Source organism: Styela clava, chromosome 14, assembly GCF_964204865.1.
Source record: "Styela clava chromosome 14, kaStyClav1.hap1.2, whole genome shotgun sequence".
NCBI lineage: Eukaryota > Metazoa > Chordata > Ascidiacea > Stolidobranchia > Styelidae > Styela > Styela clava.
Genome location: NC_135263.1, coordinates 4,690,953 through 4,716,796, shown reverse-complemented (window position 1 = coordinate 4,716,796; position 25,844 = coordinate 4,690,953). Strand labels below are relative to the sequence as shown.

Genomic DNA, 25,844 nt, shown 5'->3' with positions numbered 1-25,844 from the left:
TTATCCTTAAGTAGAGTTTATGGCTAATAAATTGAACCTTATTGATTTAGGATGCTGATAAGTATATGTTTTCATGTCAATAAGTTTATATCAAAATAAAAAATGGTTATTGATAAATAAATTGATACTTTAATAAGGATATCAAGTAAGGCATTCTTTATTGATTTTAGAATTTCGTTAAGAGATTGAATTTTCTTTTATGTTTTCTGTTCCTTTACCACTGCTCAGCTAGGTTTTTACACCCCGGCAACAGGGAATTTGAGTATCAAACTAGGGTTAGGGCCTAATTTTATTGCGATTTTCCTTATTTTAGTTCTATTATGAGTTTGGGGACTGTCTGTGTTTGCCAAGTGAATATACTCCCTGCCCATAGGTTTCAGTCCCTTTACTTTACACAACTTGATGTAAAATAGGCGAACAAAATTAGTTGCCTTCATTTTGGTGCACACACTTCTATAGCGCCGGGATCAAGAGGTAGCTTCTTGATTTGGACTGAAGTCTTTCAATTTTTTTCTTCAAGTGGGATTTTATGCATTGATTCCAAATAGGATTCTAATATATTTCGCTATAATTACTTCTGGCCTCTGTAGTACCAAAATAATGTCCAATACTAAAAACAAATTAATACAATTTTTTCAATAATATCAGTATTAGAATTTTTTGAATATTATTTCACCTTTTCATAAGAATTCGTTTCCAAATGTTGAATGAAAAATCAGCTTGGCCCCCGTAGTACTAAAATAATAATCAATACTGAGAACAAACCAATACCATTTTTTCAATAATATCAGTAGGCCTATTAGAATATTTTAAATTTTATTTCCTTTTTTCATAAGAATTCGTTTCCAAATGTTGAATGAAATATCAACTTACGATGCTTTTCTGTAATTGAATACAATTTTCACATTTATTCTGAAATAGAAATGTGAGAACTAGCACAGGTTTGCGAAATACACTACAAAATTTAACTAAAAAATGTCTCAATTCATAAAAAATCTCAGATTTTCATGAAATTTCAAAATATACTTTTAAAACTGCTAGTATGCTGATCAATTATCTATTTATTTGCAGTGGTGCGGATTTAATGGCATTAAACGCAGATCATAATATGCCGTATGATATTTGTGAAGATGAAGAGACTTTGGATTTTGTGGAAAAAGCAATGGCTTCTAGAGGTAAAAGATTTTTTTGCTCAAGTAGCCTATATTTTGATTTTCAGTGACTTTTTATGAGGTTTTTATCATGTCTTGTACGAATAAGTACAAATAATATTTGTGAAGTTGGTTACACAATTTTTTTTCCTCCATTCATTATGATTTGAAAAAATATGTATGATTTATAATTTTATTTTTGTTGAATAATTATGTTTTTTTGTTGAAATATAAACAAGTCACCTATGATAAAATTTTTTTTTTTTGTAAGTTATTTTACGAGTAAACCTCATTTGCATACCTATTATTTAAACTCATTTTCTTATTTATATTTTTGAGCTCCATCATTTCATCAATGTAACGTTGTGCTCTAGCAACATTAATACTAAATGTGATCACTTTATTATTAGTCTGGTATTATATACTGTTCTATTAATAAATTAATTCAATGCGTGGTCAAAATGTGCGCTCTTGGTCTAATTGATACTCTCTCATCCTAATTGTAAAAAAAAAACGATTAGTGATGTAACTGCTTTGTTCTGAAAGAATTTGACATCTTTATTTGTGGAATTTGCTGAACAAGCAATGTTTTATTAACTATAATTACTAATTAATGGATATATTATGGCTTCAAGTCCAATTTTACAATATAATATTCTATGCGATTCTTGCTACACACTTACACAAATATATTTCTTTATCATTTTGTCTGACCAATATCTGCCTCCATTAGACATACAATATTCGACTGCTCAATATAAGTTTGATGATTTATGATTTAAACAGCAATATGGTGGCCTAGTAGTTAAAGTGTAGAATGCAAGTGCTGGTATGTTAGCACCATAGGGTAAAAATATGTGGTTAAAATCCCACCGCCTCACTGAAATCCTTATTATGCTGAGAAGTAAGGCATACGTATAAATTTATTTTGTTGTAAAATATACCCATTTAGATTAATTGAAACTAACATTAAATGTTGGTGTTTAATTTGGTGTTATGCAATCCTAATCTTAATAATATACATAATATGGATTTGTTTTCAGGAAAATGACAACTTACCTTTGTAAATTCTTCTGTGAATTCAATTAATTGTGAAAAACTATATTTTCACAGCAAAAGCGGTATTTTGTAATTTTGCAATTTCAAAATAATAGCTGAAATTGAATAAACCTAACTGATATATTGCTTCAAAATTGTGGTTATTTGCTAAAATGTAAATTCAGTAAAATGTTGCATAAATAATGGGTTTCCGATCAAAATACAAACAAATGGATTAATTGGAACATACAAATTATCAAATAAACATTCAAGTAGCATTAATTTGGAATTTAACTTCATTCCAAATCAATTCACCCCGCCGATCTCTCCAATTTTTCAAAACTCAATATGCTGCTTGTTGCTCAATGAGGTATTTTTAGCCAGAGACTGTCAATACTGTATTACTTGCTATTATGAATATTTATAAAATATTGTTTTGGAAATAAAACATTAAATATGTTATAAATTTATCCATATTAAATTAAGAAATTTGCACAAGTTATAGTATTTCTATAAAAGAATGATTCTTATTAAATGTATAAAGTGTTCTGATTTTCATTACTTATCAAGTATTACAGGTGATAATTTTGGATGCACCATCATTCTGATATTTGATTCCTTTTCAACATATCTGTTTATAGCATCAGAAAGACGGCACAGATTTTGTGCAACTTATAACCTTTCATGAAAGTATATTTCATTCCATACAGTCTTTCTATAGCTTGGACTATTCCCACGATCACATGTTAGGTTTTTCTAAAAATAACTTTTTTCACTTTACTATTTTTCTAGTTTCGGTATCAGTTTTGCAGGAAATCTAAAAATGTATCGATCAATAACTGAATGTTTTCATCCGCAAATTATTCATTGATTATTTTTTTCAAGAATAAGTTTCATAGCTGTTTATTGTAACATTATCATTCATTTTCGTATCCGAATAGTGGTCATATTATGGAAATTTCAACTAATTTTGAAAAAAAAAATATTTGGTTTATTAAAATGAGGTACTACTCTTTTCTCTCTGTATTGATCAATAACTGAATGTTATTATCCCCAAAGTATTCATTGATTATTATAATCATAATATGTAAAATCATTTCGTGAAAATAATAGTGATATTTAGCTTATTATAATGACATAGTACTCCTTCTCTCTTTCTGTGTAATGAATGCAAGAATATTGTAACAAGAATCAGAATTGCTATAATAGGTGGTTCAAGGCATTCAAAATGTTGCATCACATTTTACTAACCTAATTTAGTAACGTCAGTTCCAAACTGCTTCTCCATTATTACAATTGACTTTGTATAGATTCGGTAGCTGTTAGATCATTAGGGGTCGGCCCTAAATTCACTGAGAGATGAGTTTTCTTAATTCATGAGAAAGTGCATGTGGCCTTGATTTAAGCAAATTTTTTTTTCTGATATTTCCAATATCAAAAACCATTTCCATAGATGATGGGTATTTTGAGATTTTTACCAGTCCCTATTTTATTATTATTAACCATTATTAATAACAGTCTCAGCACAGCACTTACACTCTGGCAAAACCAAATACAAAATTATAAATAAATTGTTGCAATATAAAATTAAGTCTAGATTAAATTAAAATCATTGAGAAATTTGATATTGTAAATAGCGTTTATATCGGGAGAATATCGACTAAAAATAGCTCCCTCGTGTGTTAATTTGCTTTGTAACAAGTTGTTTTTGATTGTTATCAAACAATCGTGTCTGACTGTTAATTGACTCCTGAAATTTAATCCCTCACGTCTTGTGGCATCGATACGATTCTGTGACACAATTGTCTGTTGTTATTTTTTACACAATGAATAGAAAAGCGCCTCATTATCTTTGGTTGAAATAGGTTCAAATGAGCATGTCACCCAACATTTTGTTTTTTGTGAAGGATAGTCATCATTATTTTCCAGGAGTTTTCCTTAATAAGACTATAAGAGCAGTTTGCATTCGCCGAAGTTGTTTCACCGAAATTCTCAGAGCTGGAGCCAAAACCTCAAGACAGTCAATAATGGCGCTAATTAAATTCAAAATTTCTAGAACTCAAAAAGCTTCAAGTTGACTGAGAACACTCAAAACAGACCATTAAACAAGGCTTGCTTTCGCTAAAGGTTTTTTCATCAAAATTTGTTGGGATCAAAATTACCTCCAATCTGGGGTCGGGAATCGTGGTCGAATGTTTTCTCAAGCCTGAGTCACACTTAATTCGGTTGTAAATATTATCAGACTTCGCCTATTTGGTCTCCCCGATCATTAGGAAAACGATTATTAAAACGCAATGTGATAAATTACTTACAGTATACCAATATGTATGTTTTTGACCGTGTTCATGGTTGAATTTACAATTTAAGAAACAATAATTCACTTTCACTAAACAATGATTCATGGTTGCATTTGCTTATGCATTCAACTTAGTCATACATTTGATACGTTGGGTGAAAAATAATGACTCAACTCTTGGCCGAGATATTGTTTTCAAGGTTCAATTCATTTTAAAAATATAAATTGCCGCTGTAAAACTATGCACTATGTAACATTTTTCAAAAATTGACTTTCTTGATACTCCGTCATTATGGATCAAGGTTTTTCTCTTAGTCTATACTTGTTTTACATTTAATTTTAGCTAGTGCAATATCACTATGTCATTTTAGGTTTGCCTGTTAGAACAGAACTTACTCAAAACCTTATGTGACATAAATAATTTGGTTCCACTGCAGCATAATAAACAGCTCACATTGCACCTATTTTCAATGGTTGCCAATTGCCATTTGGTTAAATGAGGAATTCCTCAAAAACAAGGCCGCTTGAGGACTGACCCAAAGTAAATACTGATAAAAAAAAATTAGATATTTGCTTGGTGACCTCGCCTGTGATGTGAACTGCTTTTAGTTTGATATTCATTTGCTTTGATTTAACAACCTGGTAACGATTTATGTTATTATTTATTGGACATCTGTTGCTTTATGTCTTCCTCAAAATATTTATTTTGTTATGAATCATCATGTACTAGGATGTATTATAGCAGTCCAAGCTTATCTAAGTTTAAAAGTTATATAATTTGGTTCTTTGTGCAGAATAATTGAGAGGTTATTCTTATCTATATACATTTGGACTCTTAATCTAAATCTAGCTTCCTGTGGTTGTTTGCAACTCTCTAATTTTTAGCGGGAAAGTTCGGGACTGGGGATATCTGAATAGTATGGTTTTCCATGATAGGCCAAAACTGTAACAGTAAATCCAAGTTTTGCTCGTACTTATTCATTTGTTTGCAATTCTTCTTGTGGCCAGGGGGTTCCTTATTGGAATATACAGTAATTTGTTGTTCAAAGTCTGAAATGAATCTAATGTAAACACTAGATCTAAATATTTTGCGTCAGATGTTGCAACTTTTTTATTATTCAGTCGATGACTTGTGGCCAGTAATATCAATTTGACTAGTAAGTTTTGTAGAATATGATCATTTTGTTACGTAAAACATTACAGAATTGAAGATTTCATTTCAAACCCAATAAATTTTATGATATTATTTCAATCACCTCATTTTTTTTATTGAAGACCGCAAGAAAATCACCTCGAATTGAATTTTGAACATTCTGTTGGTATCATGATATTTATCTTTTCCACCTACTTTCACTTTGTTCTGTTTGCCTACACACTGATGCTTGCTTGTTTTGCAGCGTGATGACTTTCCGTCCTTTATTTTGTTGACCTTTTCAATCGTGTGCTGATTGAAAGCGAAGAAAATTCATTTTCATCTGAATGTAAAATGAATGCTGTTTGGAAATAGTATTTTTCAAATCAATGAAATTCATCAAAATTTGGTATTTATCAAACAAAACACTAAATTTGCTCAAAGCAAGGTCATGCACACTCACTCTCACCAAATATAGGTAGGAGATAGATCTTTGAGCCAAGTTACCAGCAACTACTATAAGTGCCAAGGCTACTCCTGTAGTATGTGAACCAAGATAGCGAACACCGGAACGTAGTATGTGTACCATGTTAGGGTTAGGCCATAATTTCAAGTACAAATACTACGGAAGTCAATTGGCTAGTCCCAGAACTCGTAATAATACTAAAATTGGGAAAATTGGATTAAAATTATTAAATTACCCTAACCTGGTACACATACTATGTTCAGGTGTCCGCCATCTTGGTTCCATTACTCCGAGAGCGCCGTGCCGAGAGAGCTTAACTAGGTAGACAATGCTGAATCGGGAATATTATAAATAAAAGTAGCTCATAACATATTGCTAGATACTCAGTAACTTCTTGTACAAAGCATTGTTAACTTTTTGTAAGGCGTAAATAATCGTCCTATAAAAAATGTTAATAAAAATCAAATATTTGTGGATTTTTATTACTTCCTCTAGGCAATGATTTTATTGAATTTCGATTTGTTATTTTTATTGGATTTTCATACCTATATGTTTGTATTTTACGATTATCTGAGACAACAAAACCACCATAATCCTTGTTCATCATATTTTATAAATACTCCTATTGTGTCCTTGTTTATGAAGTCTAATGATTTCCTGCCTTCAAAAATTTGCGGTTTTTGTGAATGAAATTTCTGTCAGCTTCCAAAAATCAACAACCTAAGTAATGTTTACATGTTTCATGTGTCACTCAATATCTCAATATGTTTTAATAAAAACGCCACCAAAGCACGATTTTTTTCCGTTTTTCTCCAAGGTCATTCTCAAGGTCAAATAATCTTCCAACAATCAACAACCTAAGTATTGTTTACTTCTTGTCTGCGTCGCTCAACATGTTTCAATACAAAAACCGCCAAAACAAAATATTTTTATTTTTGTCCAAGGTCATGGTCAGGGTCAAATGATCTTTCTTATCACATAAAATGATGCAATGTTGCATACTTAAACATTCATCTCAGATTTTGACTTTTTTTAATGCCAAGGGAAAATGATAGATAGGCTACAGGAGTAATGGTGCGGTTTATTGAAACTGTCAGTTCCACACTCTAAGTTTTCATGTCGACTTTTTATAAGATGTTAGTATACCTACCGTTATAACTAGCAATTGCCCACTGGTAATTCTTGATCGAGAGACAATTGCTTGACTATTAGCGAGTAGCCACCAGAACAAAGATTTTTTTTTTTGCACTAAGAGGAAATGTGCATTCTTCACATCATTGAGTTGATTTAGATTTAATACTGTTTTACTCTGGGTTTGTTACACTGAGCTTTTTTTTGAACTTTTTCTTTTTGGTGCGAAATGGATCTAATCAAATCGAAATGAATTTCAACACAGGGCTCGTAGCATGTTTATCATTCCATTTCTAGTTGACATAAAATATTCACTATTACATTTATTTCAGGCATAACACAAGAACAAATAAACACTACAAGGTCATCAAAAGAACGGCAAATCATCAACGATGTTCAGAATATTGTAGATCAGGGTAAATCATTGGATTATAAAGATGAATGTGGAGCCACTTTGGTGAGTATTTACAAACTTAAATGGGTACTTCCGAAGTATGTGAACCAAGATGGCGGACACCAGAACGTAGTATTACTTTGGTTGTGTGTTGTTATTATGTAGGCCTAATTAAGATAGGCCTAATCTTTGGATTACATAAACCAAATTGCCAGTATGGTAAAGCTATGCAGGATTTTTCCGAAGATATTCCAATTCAGGACCATAGCAAAATGTTGCCATCTGGTATACAGAATTGGGTACTTCTGTAGTGAGTGTACCAGGTCAGGGTTAGGCCATAATTTCATTTCAATTCTTCATATTTTAGTTCTATTACGAGTTCGAGGACTGTCTGTGTTAGCCGAGTGAATATCCCCCTGCCCATAGATTTCAGTCCCTTTACACAGCTTGATGTAAAATATGCGAACAAAATTAGTTACTGGTACCTCCATATTGGTATTGGAGCGCCCAGAAATGTATATCCCATTCCAGACTTGCAATTTAAATAAATTACAATAAAGTAAAATATTGCCTAAGCCTTGCATGATTATTAGTTAATTCATATGAAGAATTGTAGTCTTTGATGTATTGATCACGACAAACAAATAAAATATGATATTATTGATTTTGGTTAGTCATGAATATGGAATACAGTCGATACTTGCCAATTAAGAATTAAAAATAGAACAGACTCGTTAATTAGTAATTAGATATTCCCCTCTGCTAATTAGCTATATTAATCACTAATAATGTTTGTTTAAATCCAATTATATCATTATTTTAGATTTGTGTATTTACAATTATTTTTGATTGGGTATATTCCAAGCCAGTGTTTATTAAACTGTACGTTATGATACCCTGTACTTTTAATTGTACAAGGTATCTTGCAACAGATAAGTTACCTAAAGGAGTCACAACGAAGTTTAAGAATTACTGGTACTTCCATAGTGTGTGTACCAGGTTTGGGTTAGGCCAAAATTTCATCCTGATTTTCCTTATTTTAGTTCTATCATGAGTCTGGGACTGTCTGTGTTAGCCAAGTGAATATCCCCCTGCCCATAGGTTTCAGTCACGTTACACAACTTGATGTAAAGTAGGCGAACAAAATTAATTACCTTCATATCGGTACACACACTTCTGGAGCGTCCATAACTTTTCACAAAGAGTAGACTAGCCGCCTTTGCTTTTTAAATAGTGCATGTGATCTTGCTTTGAAAATTGACTCACACACTTAATGATATGAATCAATATTTTATTGGAAAATTGTGTATTTGATATAAAAATATAATTTTAATCAATACTGACCTTGCTTTGAGCAAAATCTCATCGATAAAATTCATGAATATCACATTTGTATTATGTTGACCTGAAAAAAATCAATTCTCAATAGGTATATACCAACGCCTAACAATCACACTGTATTCATTACAGTCTCAGTTAGCTCTTGACACATCAGTGCGTGCACATGACTTTGCTCGGGTGTAAGTCGCCTCTGCTTCCTAGCGAATGCATGTGACTTTGCTTTGAGCAATAGAAATGTTATAATTTGAGTCATAGGAAAATTTGGTACAAATCATTATTTTATTCTTGTTAGTGACTTATATAGAAAAGTACAATTTTAATCATGATTATTCCTCACCCTTCTTTGAGCGAATAGAAGTGTTGATAGTTTTTTACTTAATTTTGATCAAACTTAGTTTATCATCATAAATCATAATATTTATAAAAAAAAATTAGGAATGAATTTGATTTCAAATTGCATTTGGGTTCACATTACACACACTTGTATATAAATATATGTTAAATAAGGCAAGATTGCAAGAACCTACTTAGGAGGGAACCAATTCAGAATTTGCTTAAATTTAATTATTTTAAAATTTTTGTAGAAAATAAGCAGAGTGAATTTACTGTATTTCCAATCTTGTTCAAATTAGCATTTCAAATGTCACCAGATAACATACATTACTCAGTTTTGGAGTCATTCCTTGGCAAATCAATTGACTTCAATTCACCATCCAATCAATGAATAATTATGACATCACTATAACAAAGGTCATTTATTAAGAAGAGTATATTAAACGTCATAAGTTCGCACTTTCCTGGTAAAAACGGTTCCTCAGGTCACAGTTTGAATTAAAAAGGTTATTCATATCTGATGAAAGACTTATAGGCAAATCTATCTAAATATAAATGCCAATCATTGATATTCTTACGTGCGTAATAAATGGTAACAATATGAAAAATTGTTATTAGTAAGTCAAGTTTAATTTAAAACTTGTGATTCATATAGTTACATTTTAAACTGGAAAATAAATTCATTTGAAAGGTTTCCTTTGAATCAAGACATTGATTATAAACGGATTTTTGTGATTTTTCAGGAATTTTTTTTGTTTTCCTTATTCCCAATTACAAAAAAATTTAGAGGGGCCGCCCATTGTCATTTGATAAGTCACCCCTCCAAGCCCTCCAAAAAAAGCACGATATATCCAATATATTTAGGAACTGCTACTCCTGAAAAAAAAAAAAAACTTTAGTTCACTTACCTAGCTTACCTAGTTCATCACACATTGTGAGAGTATATGGTAGACATGAACCCAAAATCTTTAACCTCCGACACCACATGGTGCATCCAACATCATTATTAGGTACTGGGCCATTTATTTGCAATGATAGTAACGTGAAAATTCCATTATTAAGTTTCTAACCCAATACCTAATCATATTATTTATTAATTCAGTTACACATTGCTGCTGCAAACGGCTACGTTGACCTGACCCGATATCTTGTTCTACATAATTGTAAAGTAAATGCACAGGACGCAGATGGATGGACCCCACTACATGCTGCTGCTTGCTGGAACCAGGTTGGTTGATAAATAGAAACCTCAGGTTCAAACCCTCTGTCCACGACCTCCCCTGGAATGTAATAAATTAGGAACCGGTAAAATTCCAGCTATTTCAAACTATAGCAGCACCTAACCTAACATTAGCTGCTTTTGCCTTGTTCAGAGCAGAATGTGTATAAATATGAAAACTAGCATTGTAATAGAAATAAATATGATATTACGATGCTTTTTGGAAGCTTCAGGCCAGGGGTGTGTAACCTGCAGCCCGTGAGCCAATCGCAGCCCACAAGGAAAAATTGTGCGGTCAGCGGAGAAGTGCCAATTTTGAATGGTTGGGAAACGAGTTTTTAATTAAGTTCAATCTGGTACGTGCAGGCAATTCCAATCATTTTGCGTTGCAGAGCATATACCTGAGCTTGTGCGAATCAAACAACGCATGCATCTGGCCCTCCTGTTTTAAACGTTGTCCACTCCTACCCTAGGCCTTTCTGCAATATTCCCATCCCAGTTACTTAGTATGCTAGATCAGGGTGGTCCGAACCCAGGCCCGCGGGCCACATGTGGCCCGCCCATTCATTATCTGTGGCCCGCGTCACATTCGAAGAGTAATCAAAAAAACGCATTTCGTGTGGTTTTGTCATAAAATTAATCAGAAAAATCTTTTGACATATTGTCGTCACCAATGTCACTGAATTAAATAGTGTTATGACTAGCTGGGGAAACTAGCGAAGTTAAATGCTTGTTAGTCTAAATTGTTATCTGGTTTTCTAACTTTTTGGTCGGGAATATATTATGCTAACAATATAGGCATCAGAGAAAACTAAAAATCTATTAGCCTAGAATGGCTATGCCTGATAACTATGTGTTTGCTCAATAAAAGTGTTTGTTTTGTATTGCACTGTTTACCTATTCTTGGCACTATTGTGGCCCGCGAACAATGCAAAAATAATTTTGTGGCCCTCGGAGCAGACAACCTTGGACCACCCTGTGCTAGATCGTTTAGTTCTGTGATATTGGTAGCCTTGTTGAAGAAAATTTCCCTATTGATTTGAATTTGAGAAAAGTTAATATATTTAACAATGCCATATCCTAAATATTCTAAAATATATTTCTTTGGATTTCGCTAAATATGCTTTCAATCATTTTTGGCACTTTCTAATTTCATGGGCTGGGTTGTCTAGACAAATTCTATAAGCTGTGACTATTTGGCGCAAACATAATATCCCGCAGATAAATATAAATATTTACCTTTTGTATTAGACCTTACAATGTTTTCGTCAACTTTAATTTAACTTTAACGTCAATTTATTATGGTATTACGAGCAGACAGAAAGTCTAAGCAATCAATTCAGTCTCGAAAGCTTTTTGAAATTATTGTTTTAGACCTGTAATATTGTGAGACTCCAAATTAATAAGGCAGCATAAACTAGTTTTAGGACACAGGAATATTTTGAATTTACGAGATGTTGAGCGAAAGTTAATAAATTGAATTTCAACATCTTGTTCCTTTTCCAAAATGACAAAATTTCAAATGGAGTTATTTTCCAATTTTATGGATTTCTATATAGAATTTGGTCTATTAGTTAACATCTTGGTGCCATGGGATGAATACTTAGCTCATGATTTTTATGAAACATCTGGATATAAGTGTGTTTGTTCATAGAATTCGGCACTCCAGTAGTATGTGTACCAATATGAAGGTAACTAATTTTGTTTGCCTATTTTACATCAAGTTGTGTAAAGGGAGGGAAGCCTATGGGCAGGGGGTATAATCACTTGGCTAACACACAGACAGTCCCGAACTCGTATAAGGAAAATCGGAATAAAAATACGGCCTGACCCTAATCTGGTACACATACCACGAGAGTACCTAGAATTCCAGATCTTGCGTTCAAGATCTATATAAAAGTCCAACCCAGAATTTTTAAATTGAATAGATAATTTTTCATTTTGTTCCCTTCTGTCATCAGAGACGAAATTTTTGTAAAATATCCCTTTATAAGTGAGCCTGTTTCCTGGCAACCACATAATCCGGATTAAATGTCACATCATGGGTCATTGAATTGACATTATGTAGATAATCATCATAAACGGTGCTTTTATAGCAAGTTTCATTCACAAACTTGAGGAATTTTAATGGCTTTTCAACTATAATTAGGTTTATATTTTCTACTAAGATAACTTTGAGAAATATTGATGTTGATACCAGGGGCGTAGCCTGAAATATTTGAAGGTTGTCTGAAATTTGTAATTGCGAATGTATCAGCTTATGGGCCAGCAGGTTTGAGTCATGTAAAATTGGCATGTAAGGTGCAAAAAAATTTCATTTTCACATTTCAAAAGGAGAAGTTTTTCAGCCCTCTCCGAATCTGGCTGGTACCTCGGTTGATACCTTGTTATAACTATTTTTATGGGGCATTATCATATTTTCACTATGGACAAGGCTCGATGTAAGCAGCCACGTATACATAAAAATACTGCAGAGATATCACTAGTTTTTCAATATCAACAATAAGCATTGTCCATATTCTGTTACTTTAAATTGAAAATCTGAATTTACTATCATTTAGGATAAAATGGTATTTTCCCCGGGACTACTTATCTATTAATGGCGAAGCACTGGTTCTCAACTGGTTTCTTATTTTGGTTGATAAGAATACATAAGCAGTTAATCATTCTGGATCAGTGGGTCCCCAACCATGGTCTGCGTAACAATTTGATATGCCCCGCCAAACTTGAGCACTTCATGTTTTTGCGTTGTAAATATCACCAATTGTTACGTCATTATCTTAGCTTAAGCATGCGTATATTTGTAACATTTCAATTATACCGGTATCTTAATTATACGTACTGGGATTGGCCCGTTGCGGGCTCCACCCCTTCCTGGCTCGCGAAAATCCTTCCGCTTTTAAATTCGGCCTTTGGTCAATCAACTTTGAGAACCACTTTTCGAGATGCATGATCGTTGTTTTTGTTGTTATCACACTTTTTCTCTGAGCAAGGTTTTAGAAAGTAGCTGTATGGAGCTCATGTATGGTTTAAAAAAGATTGTACCTGGGTTTCTATTAAATTTGAGGAATATATTCTATTTGAAAAAAAGCTTTTTTGCAACTAATGCACCAATGAATATTAAATTTTCAATACTTAGAAGATGATAGAAATCAAAATAGCAGGCTTTTAAATTTATTTTTAAAAATATTTCTGAAGCCTACGGGACAAGATATTTCACCTAAATTTGCTATTTTCATCTAATTTATGGAAACATTGTTGTGACACTTGACCTTTGTGACTATATATATATCTTTGTTATTGTCATTAAAATAACAAGCGTTATTTTTTGTCTGTTATTTTGTTCAAAAGTGCCAGATAATTCGGTTTTACGCATTTGAAATAAATTATTCATGAATTTTACAATGCAATTTGCTTATGTGACAACAAACAATTCTTTCCCCTGTTCTTTTAGCGTCAATTGACACATTGAACAACGTTGAGGAAGAATAGAGCGTAAATGCTATAAGTAAGCCAATGTGTAATTTTTCAAATACAACACCAAATTTCTATATAAAATTTTTTTGTCAGGGCTTATAATGCTGACAAGCCTGACATTTCGAATTTTTGTTTACAAATTCATCACAATATTTACATTATTTGTGCTCTATCAATTATCCTTAATATGAATTGAGATCAAATAAGTATCCAATGTAGTCCTCCTTTTCAAATGACATAATTGTCGATATATGGAAAATGATATCTTTTTGGACACAAAATGTACATAGAGATATCCTCTTTACATTCTAATGGACCAATCAAATTCACAATACCTATCGATGGTTAAAGCTACCAGAAAGCTATTACTTTTATTTATTTTTCAAATCCCTTCCTAGTGTTGTGAGACTTATTCCTTTTCAACCTATTATTTGCTGTTTTGTTTTATTGGATAAAAAGATCACACATATTCGTCAATCTTTTTAATTGTAGTCTGTGCTCAGCTTAAGTCTAACAATCTAATTTGACAAATGTGAAAATCTCTATTCAGTTAGCAAGTTGTGCTCTATATTTTTTTCATCATATTCATGATTGGTAGTCAAGCGGATGTCAATATTAGGTACTACTGTAGTATGTGTACCAGGTTAGGGTTAGGCCATTTTTGTTTCCGATTTTCCTTATTTTAGTTCTAATACGAGTTCTGTGTTAGCCAAGTGAATATATACCTCCTGCCCATAAGTTTCAGTTCCTTTACACAACTTGATATACAGAAGGTGAAAAAATTAGTTACCTTTATATTGCAGTATTGGTACACAAACTTCTGGAGCGCCCAATATTATGGTCCCATCTCCAATTGTAACTTTATTTATTATTGGCCCCAAAATTCAACATATTTAATGTTTTTCTGGGAGATTGTTTGTAAACTAATTAAATGATTTTTCACTTAAACAACTTTGTTTATTTTTCAGCTCGATGTTGTAGAATTACTCGGGGCACAAGGTGGAGATCCAACAGTGAAAAATACACTGGGAGAAATACCTGCAGGTGTTATATATATTTATATAATTAATATTCCGCTATGTAATAGCTGTACAATCATTGTTAATTCAGGGGTACTCTCGAAGTATGTGAACCAAGATGGCGGACACCGGAACATAGTTCGTGTACCAGGTTAGGGTTGGGCCATAATATTATTCCAATTCTAATTATTTTAGTGTTATTACGAGTTCGGTGACTAGCCAAGTGACTCCCGTAGTATTTATACCTGAAATTATGGCCTAATCCTAACCTGGTGTGCATACTATGTTCCGGTGTCTACCATCTTGGTTCACATACTTCAGGAACCTGCCAGTTTCATTTTTTTTTAAATTTATAGACTTTCAAATGTGATAATAAGACTAACAATTGAGTAAGAAGCAAGTATTATTCAATATCATTTTTTTAATTTGAGTATTCACTCAAAATAATGTATCTCCGATTCGAAACGAGCTAGACAAAACTCTATTATAAGTCAGTATAGGTAAAAATGACCGCTGACTGGAAAAAGCTACGGTGAAGCTCTGAAAATATACAGGGTGTCCATTTACAATTTCAATTTTGTTATGAAGTCAGTTTTCAATATATCTTAACCAGGTTTGTTGTTTTTTAATCAGTAATTGTTTAAGTATTTTTACTTCATTTAATACATCTGTGGGCCAATGGTATCGATAAATTCCCTTCGCGATTATGAAATCATTTAAGACTTTGTGGAAACTCTATAGATTAATTTTAGACTTGAAACGGTTAAAGTCTATTCTAGGATGGAAATTGCCCATTAGTTTAGAAAATTTACACAGCTCTGTTTTTATTCCCAAAAAGTACATGAATCATATAAATATTCTTGAAGATTGTTCTTTGTATTGTTAAAAATATTTTGAATGTAAAGTCTTTGATCTTTGAGTTTCTGAAAGTAGCGATGCTACCCTCAACGTGGCCATATTGTATCACCTAGTAATTATCTTTACATAGCTAAGACCAATTATTGGCATAATTACTAGTGCTAAGTTGATTTCTGGAGACCAATTTTAACAACCCTATGGTGATGGTACTTTTACCAAGCCTGACCATAAGTAGATAACACAAATAAGGTTGGATTCTTATATGGGCCATGTATAATTATATGTTATAATGATTTATTGAATATCCAGCCTAATTATAGGTTCTATCGTATAATTTTGTGAGATTACTGCAATATCTTACTAACTTATTAGTCCTAATCTTTCCTCAAGCTGACGTTAATTATGGTACTCAATTATTTTACAAATTGGTTTTCTTGGTATTGAATTCAGATGGTTTGTGGTTGTCGAAATTTTAAATTGCGTAATACTTGTAGGAGATAATAGGTCGCTCCTGACGTGTGTGTACCAATATGGAGGTAACTAATTTTGTTCGCCTACTTTACATCAAATTGTGTAAAAGGACTGAAACCTATGGGCAGGGGAATATTCACTTGGCTAACATAAACAGTCCCAAAACTCGTAATAGAACTAAAATAAGGAGAATCGGAATAAAATTATGGCCTAACCCTAACCCAGTGTATACACTACGAGAGTAATAGTATGATAATTTTTGGCTTTGTCTACAAGTTTTTAAATTTGATTAATATTACAAAATTAGTAATTATCTAATGTACAAATGGTTTTATATTTTGCATCTAAATCTCATTAAAAAATCAAACTTCTACTTCATTGTTCTGGAAATTTTGGTAAATTGACTATTCCTTGTGGACAGATGTGAAAGCTTAACCAACATGATGCTTTTTGAGTCATGTTGGGGGATTTTGATTTTGACTATCACCTATTACCATGGAAGAAATATTTAATATTTCGACCAAAACTCCAGGAAATGTGACTCCGACGCTCCATACTTCACAACTCTGGAAATTTCTCTCAATGTTTTGATTATCACCATTAGACGTCTGAATTTTTTTTACTTTCTCTATCTCTGGAGAGAAGACACAACTCTGACTCTGGCAGCAATATCAACTGAAATGCAAACTACGTCTTAAAATCTCCGAAATTTTCCTGTAATTCAACTATTTTTTGTTGACAGATGTGACGGACGACGATGAAATCAAAGCATTGTTGAATAAAATTAAATCAACAATGAAAGATCGAAAGCCAAAGAAAATATTTCATGGATGGAGAGGTTTTTCAAGTAGAAATAACAGTAGGAGAGCATCTGGAATGCGGGGGTAAGAAAGGTCTTTTTACTTTGAGTATTTCTTGTTGGGTCTGGTTAAAGTTGCAGATGGCACCAGAATTCAGACTTTTCCAGACTCATCTCATAGGTTTTGTATTGTTTCAATTATTCGTTGTTGGGTCTGGTTAAAGGTGAACCCGGGTCCAGAATCCAGACTTTCCCAGACTCATTTTTTCAAGTACTGCCCTCTTGTTTTCAAAGCCGTCCAATTAGTTCAAATCAAGTTGAGGGCTCTATCCCGAAAGGATGAAAGTTTAAAAAAAAATTTGAAAAACATATACAATATGGGTACCTCATCAGTCGAACGGAACTCATTCAATATTGGTGTTCGACTACCGATTTTTTTTCTCACTTGGTGTGGTGTACCCTCAGTTTTGTTCGAGTACTGCACCATTTTTGAATGTAATTTTTTTGTCGACTACCGAATCGACTACCTTCCAACCACCGAGGTATCACTGTATTTGATTCAAAAACTTCTCCAAATTTTTATTGAAATACTTTGGGGAATATTGCTTCAAACTTTGATTTTGAAATCAGTCCTAAAAGCATTTTTAAATTTCAGCATTCACCCTTTTGTCTTGAAACCCACAATATACAGTGTGTCAATAAAGTCTTGAAATATTTTAAAATACAAATGAAATTTATCGATACCACATATTGTTTTGGCCCTCACAGATTTATTTAATGAAGTAAAAATACTTACAATTACTGATTAAAAAACAACGAATCTGGTTAAGATATATGACTTCATAACAAAATTGAAATTGACTTTATGATTTGTTGCATTCTGTCTGCTAATTTTTTTGCTTGTTTATCGGCGCACCTTTGCAGTGTTTTGACAACAATGATGCAATGTCATCCTCATTTCCCCCTGGGGTGTTTATTTATTCTTGATGAATATCAAGTTTACTATCAGAGGAAACATGAAACACAGTATCATTATGTTTATAGCGAATTCTAAAAGAATTTTCTTGATGCATCTGCCAAAGCCATTATATGCAAAGTCATGCTTGGAAGTGTATCAGCCTACTGTTTTTCTGTAACCTCATAACTTTTTCAGTGATATAGTTTGTGAAAATTAACTTAATTTTAAGTGAAATAAATATAGGGTGTCCACAAAGTCACTTTACAGTTTTAATTTTGTTTTTAAGTCAGTTCTCAATATATCTTAATCAGGTTTGTTGTTTTTCAATCAGTAATTGTTCAAGTATTTCCACTTCATTTAATGTTAGGTCCAAAACAATATATGGTATCAATAAATTCCTATTGCAATTTAAAAAAGTTTGAGACTTCATGGACATACTATTTATTTGGAATATTTGAAATCATAATTATTAAGACAGACTGCTAGAACACAAAGCTATTCATATATTGTAATCTCTCTCGTGATCACTGAAGCTTGACTGGTCAGAATAATCACATACTAACAAGCAGAGTAGAATTCCGTACTGATTCTATCTGAATACCTAATAATCCGGTTATGGCCGTTTCTAAAAATAACAAAATGGTAAAACCATGATATAATTTGGTTCTCTCTAAGTATATGAACCAAGATGGCGGACACCGGAACGTAGTGTGTGTACCAGGTAAGGGTTAGGCCATAATTTCAGGTACAAATACCTGTCTAGTCCCCGAACTCGTAATAGAACTAAAATAAGGAAAATTGGAATAAAATTATGGCCTAACCCTAACCTGGTAGACATACTACCGCCACCACATTCCTGTCGTGGCAATCGAAAGACTCTTTTATTTAAGTCAATTTTAACACTATTTAGCTTTGTTTGTAATTGATTTAATTACTCAGAGGTTTACTTTCGTTAATTATCAACTAATTGTTTTTCTCTAATTTTCTAAAAAAAGTTGCCACACCACGCCTTAGCCTGATCTAAAAATACTTTGCTTTATAAAAACACTTGCCAGGCTTAATTTGATGATAGTTTGTGCATTTTGATATGGCCCATCTTTGAATTATGATTTATTCACTCGGTAATATAAGATAATTGGTCAATTTCGAATGGAAATTAATCAAATTATCAAGGGCTTTCAATTAACAGTAAAAATAACCGTTAAATTTCAATCAACGTTAAAAATAAACTGAATGATATTTGAGTCCAATTACAATGTCTAGGAGCATTTTGGATAAAGAGTTCAAACTAAAAATAGACAGCATTTTTGCCACATGATCTATTTGTAAATGTTCCGTCCAAGGTATTGATTACACGTAGGTTATGATAGTTTAAAGTTGACAAACTTAAACTTTATTTTAGGTCATTCATTATATCTCGGCAAAGGTCTGAAACATTTTTGAATGTCATTTTAAAAACCTTCTCTAATTTTACCCTTCACCATGGCAACTGTAATTTAAAATTTATACATTTGAGTATATACATTTGAAATTTAAATTTTGAAATATTAACAACGCTTAATTGATCTGAGCTATGACTTGAATTTAAGAAAAGAAAAACTCAGATTTTCTTATGTAATTTCTTAATCAAAAGTGTATAAATGAGTGTTGCTTCGATGATCACATCTTAAAAAGACTTATTTTAGCCATTAAATTGAATCAACTCAAATCAAGTGTAAATTCATGTCCTCTGGTTAGCTTTTTATCAGACAAAAATATTTAAAGCATCAAACATGTGATGGAATGAGCCAACTTCTGTCAGTCATTTTGATTGATATGCAACTTGACTTGTTTGAGAAATGCTTCTTAAAAAGGAATTTATTTTGCTTATTTTAGCGAATTTTTACATCATTATAAAAAAGAATTATTTTTCTCAAATCACTATTTCTCCTTGATTTAAAAATTATAATGCAGATCTCAGTTTCAACTAGAGATGTACCGATACCACTTTTGTCGCCGATACCGATACCGATCCGATACCAGCTAAAAACGCCGATACGGATACCGATATGCCGATACCATAAAAAGGCCGATATTTCCGATATTCTGATACCGATACTATGTAATTATTACTTAATTAGGTGTGCTGTGTAGGGCAGACGGGTTAAAACAATAGTCTTTGAGCGTTGTTTATAGTACACATTATTTCAGATCGAAAAAAAAGATATATCACATAACATGAAATTAATGTTTGCTAGTAATCTCGGTGTTCAATTGGAAAACTCATAAGCCGGGATGTCCAATTTGAATTTAATGTTGATATCGCGACCTTCGAATATCGTTATTCGTGTTTAAAAGAATATCGAATATCACCCACACATTCTAGCGCCGCCGTCCTACGTTAAAATTAAAAGCATTTTACAAATATTTTATTTCGTGGCTAATCGTAATCGTCGACGCAATAAGTCAAAGCCAACATGAAAGAATATCAATCAGCACCGACAAAATGAAGGCCTACCTATAATTGTCGAGGATGTTTTTTTACTTTACTATTTTACAATATTTTACAATTGCTATCATATATTTTGAGACAGTCTATACCTGCGTAGAGGGATAATTGTGTCGGAATTTAGTTTATCGATGTCGACGGACTAAATGACACTCGCACTTGACGACAAACAGTCAGAATTTATACCCGTGCCAAAAGTCCATGTGCCGTTAAGGACCCCAATTCCACTGTATGATTTAAAACTAAGCGCCTAGTTGCTTTTTGTTATGTGCCGTGTTGATAAATTTTTCATAATTACTATGTAATATTAAAAATGTCAATATAAAAATTTGACAGCGAAAATAGCCAAATTAGTTGAGCTAGTTTGGCTGATATACAGCTAAAAACACGTGAATCCTATTCTCTCGCGAGGGTGGGGACATGTATGGCTCATAGCTCACGATCTCTCCAGACAAAAAATAAATTAAAAAGTAGTATTCCAACTTATCTTTTAAAACATTCTGGACCATATGAAAAAGATAAATATATCGGAAATATCGGCTTTAATCTAACCGATACCGATACATGGCCGATACCGAAAAAAAGGCCGATATTGCCTATACCGATACCCGATACCGATACATCGGTACATCTCTAGTTTCAACCTTACATAACCTTACAATTTGCGTTGAAATTGGCTTAAGATAATCATATGTCACGCTCCTATTGATTATCTTGCCTCATGAATCCAATTTAAGCTGTTTATTCCCTCCGCTGTCTTGTTACTTGTCCCTTGGGTTTTGTTTGTTGAATTCCTGTGGATTAGAGGTGAATAAGTTTAGTATTTGTTAAAAAATTCATTAATATTGTACTCTAACAAGGAAGGAGGGTTAGGATAAATTTACATGCAACTCTAAACAAGGACTGATAGTCATTTTAAAATGGATCTAAACCCTGACTGCAGGTCGACAGATATTTTGACTGAAATTAAATTTCCAGTTCCAACTCCTAAAATACACTTTCTTTAATTGTCAAAAATGCGACTCGAGTTTCTAACAGAATTTTTGACGTTGATTAACACCAGTAATAAAAGTATGAAATTATGAATTTGGCCTTGACTCTAATATCAATAGAAACTGTCAATCCCCGACACCACAGCGCTAACCATAACAGCATTAAGTTAATGCTTCAAGTCTCATGTTAACTAGTATCTATTGACGTCTCTTTCGCAATGATCGGACTATCTATTTATTGCTTTTATGCGCCAGCGTTTGCTTGCAATTTGCTATTAACACTCTTCCACTCTTAGTAGAAAGAAGGATATATAGCCGTAGGCCTACTGTTTTTTTTGCAATTTTTCTATCAGAATTTGTTACACTTTTAGTTGAAGGCTCGAGGCCTTGTTTTATACAAACTTTAATTTAAAACTTTCTCAGCTCCCCTCCCCCTCAGTGAGAATTTTTGCCTTTAGATAGAGGAATTTTTCTTTCTTTTCGCTGTAGTATTACTAGTATTCTTTAGTTTTTATTATTATTACTATAATACCCATTAATAATAAACTACTTAAACTGTGAAAAAAGCAGGAGTTGCGCACTAGTAAAAGATCCATTAAGTATATTTATACACAGGGAGGAGTTTCAAAATAAGCAAAGGGGGGAATTTAATAAAAAAGTTTGGAACAACGGCTTGAAGCAATCTTGAATATAAAATTCTCTTGTACAACATGTCTATTCAAAGACTGATCATTGGCGAGACTAGTCTTTAGTCAAACATAATCATTAGACTGGAACAATTTTTCACACTGAATTTACCCTAATCAAGTCTATGCTTTTGCTTTAGTTGTTGTTGTTGCTACGCAACATGACTTTGAATAGAGTTTGTCTTTTGTTGGTTTTCTATCAACTTTCCAAGAACAATAGAGCAGTGCCTTGAACTTGTATGCTTGTCTAGACAAGGGTAGCAGACATTCTACAAGTCTGCAGTTGAACAAACATGATGAAAACTCAATATTGTTCATATCAAACATTGAAATTGGAGTGATCATATTTTTTAAGGGATTTGCTTATTGCAAGTAATGCTCATAATAAAAAATATCGGAGACTTAGCAAAGTTGCCAGCGAGCACTGAAAAGTCAGTACTCATTAAAACATATGGAACGGGTGTGCAACCTGTGGCCCGCTGGCCGAATGTGGCCAACAAGGAAAAATTGTGCAGCCCCCGGAGAAGTGTAAATTTTGAATGGTGTGCAGCCTGCAAAACGAGTTTTTAATTCAGTTAAATTTGGTTTGAGATCAACCCCATTTCAAAAATTATGACGTATGATAAGCTCGTGACCCCAAGGTAAAACAAGTAAAAAAATATTTCAAACCACTAAAACACAGTGAAATCTCATTCCCAAAAAGTTTACCACACGCTCTAGATTTCATGTTACAATTTAATTATTGCCGTCACACAATAGTCTTATTATAAAAGATATCACTGTAATTCAGAATACCCAAACTTGCTATGTAGTGCTAGTCAGCTCAGTGTAGAATGCACGCAATAGAATAATGAAAAATAAAACAAGAATACAACGCCAAACACTCGGCGACCCTCGAAATATTCAAGGCGACCCAACTTCGGGTCGCGACCCACACTTTGGTGACCACTGATGTACCCAATGAATATTTTCTTATCAAAGTATTTTTATTTTCGGAGTCTATTTTAACACTTACCTCTGAACAAACCACTGATACAACAAAGGAAAGTCCATGGTATTGTGAGTCATAATTCATGTTTTGTTTTTCAGCCAATCATTTAAAGGTCGAAGCAAACGAGACAAGAAATCTGGAATTTCAACGATTGAAGCAAAATCAGAAGCTCAGTTCTGGTCTGGGAATCAGGAACAAGGAGATATTGTAAGTTTGAGAATTGAATTTGCCTATTTTAGGGAAAATTTGCTCAAAATTTTACTCACTTAGAAATCGAGTCAAACAGTGACCTCTGAGCGAAGTTATACCAAAGGCCAAGAACTACTGAGACATTAAATCATGCATCACCCTTCTCAATCCGGGATGATCAAAACCGAATCATTTACTATTCCAAATAATATTCTTGAATATGGAATCTTGAATGTGTTCTAAATTGGCTCATCAAACAACATATAATTTATATTCAAAAGGTTTGAAATTGGAAATGCAGGAAAGTTAAGATAGACAGTGGTTGGTTTTCTAATTTTTACCGATTTCAGAATTTTAATTAGGTAGGTAGTCCTTTTGAGCCACTCTGACTGAAAATTTTTCGAATAAAAGTAACTAGGTTCACGTAACCGCTGGTTGGATGTGGCTTTCTCCACCATCGAAAACAAATAACTTGCTAACTAATCCCATACCCAACATGGACTGGTAACCAGACGAGAGGCCGTGGTTCGCTATATGTTTAAGACATCTCATCTTCTTTCATCTCCCCCAGGATAAATATGTGAATCTTATCCTATGTAAGATTAGAATCCAGGTTTTACTTTGCCAGTATTGGCATGTACACGTACTTTTGAATTTAGTTCCTCTAGCAGCAATTTCAAGAAATTCAGAACCTAAAATGTAGTGTTTTTCTGAGACTGACTGGAAATATATTCTTATCAAAGTTTCTATTATTTTTTTAAAAAAATGATTGGTGTAATTTATGCTTCATACATGATATTAATTGATAATTAGGGAAATCCAAAATGTATGGTATATTCAAACATATATTCATCATCATCAATAATTATAGTAGTTACAATCATGTTATTGTTACAGAAAGGGACTCCTATGTAGGGGGTAAGAAAGTTGACAATTCTTTTGCAATCAGAACTTGCAGGTTAATTTTTCTGATTACGTCTGTGGAGTTTAAATATATCTTCGTCAAAGTTGTATTTTCCAACTCTGTTTGAGTTGGGATTGCAGTTTATATTTTTTGGGCTAAAGAATGATTTCTTGGGCCAAATTTGAACTTTCCAACTCAAATTGAAAAGGGTTTGCCAAATCCAAAGATTTCAGACGCAAAAGGAGCCATGGTTGTCATTTTTGTTCATCTACAAAACAGCAGTGATTTTCAGACTTCCACGATAGTTCATTGCTTTTCTATAAAAATACCTAGTTTTGCTTATGACACGTTTCCATCATTTATTTTAATATTAAAAATGTAGCAAGTGAATGCAAATGAATAAATGCCTTACAGCAGGGGTGTGCAACCTCCAATACAGTAGAGCCAGATAGAAATAACTGGGTGAAATCGCAGGCTGCACCTTTATGCAACATAAATTATCTAGTAGTTGCAGGCACAAAAATGTTGGTTATTGATCTTATGATATGCGTTGTTCGCACAAGCTAGTTGTTATTGAGGCATTGTGAAGTCATAGGCATATTTAAGTAGGACTACGGCATAGGCTACGCAATGCAAAGACATTGGAATTACTCACACGTACTAAATTAAACTGTATTGAAAACTCCTTCACAGGCCGCACATCATACAAAATTAGCACTTCTTCGTGGGCCGCATAGATTTTCCTTGAGGGCTGCATTTGGCTCGCGGGCCGCAGGTTGCACACCCCTTACAGTCAAAAAATTAACAAATCATAACTTAAATTATCACAACTGTAAATTATTGAAGAGATTGCCCTCAAAGCATATAGGCTACACATTAACAGGTCCTTCATCTAGGCCTCTTCCAAACTATGTTCCCCCATCACGAAAGCAGCACCTTCATACAAACATGTAAACAAATAATAATTACTAAGTGACAACAAGTAATGGCACAATGATTACAAGTGTGTGAAGTAATCAGGCCACAACTTTCACACCTACAATGTAGCCAAGGGCTGAAGGGTCTAATTTCAAAATTCTGAAATTCTTTTGCAACTTTTTTGATTTTTTCAATGCTGTCAGCAATTATGAGTGATATTTTTATAAAAGCAATTATCGAACTTTTTCAATTTTTAAAACTCTTTCCAATCATTGCTTGATTAGACTGTTGTGAAAAAAGGATTCAAATTTTTGACTTTACTCCCTGGTGCGAGTAAAAGGAAAAAGGAGAAAGATAGATCATCAGATAATTCCTAAAATGTGGTAAGAATTGGAATGCGGAACTGGGTTGATCATTTTGTTTTTCAATCAGTTCATAAAAACGGGTGATAATTATTTTTTGCTTTTTCATTTTATCCATGATTTGCAACCTTGCAAGAGATTAAGATACAAAATCTGTTTATAAAAACGGTGATGAAGATTTACGTTTATTTGATTAAAAATGATTTTTATTTATGATTCTTTGCAAAGATA

At 32.9% G+C, this 25,844-nt stretch overlaps 1 protein-coding gene across 1 annotated transcript in view; it reads left to right on the top strand.

Annotated features, from left to right (window-relative positions):
- Positions 1–25,844, top strand: part of LOC120341616 (protein phosphatase 1 regulatory subunit 16A-like) — a 46,398-nt gene that overhangs the window by 12,937 nt on the left and 7,617 nt on the right. Inside the window, exons 5-10 of the mRNA XM_039410158.2 lie at positions 1,072–1,175; positions 7,547–7,671; positions 10,385–10,510; positions 14,947–15,022; positions 17,069–17,210; positions 23,339–23,447. Of these exons, the coding sequence (XP_039266092.2) occupies positions 1,072–1,175; positions 7,547–7,671; positions 10,385–10,510; positions 14,947–15,022; positions 17,069–17,210; positions 23,339–23,447 (682 nt within the window). The remainder of the gene's footprint in view (positions 1–1,071; positions 1,176–7,546; positions 7,672–10,384; positions 10,511–14,946; positions 15,023–17,068; positions 17,211–23,338; positions 23,448–25,844) is intronic.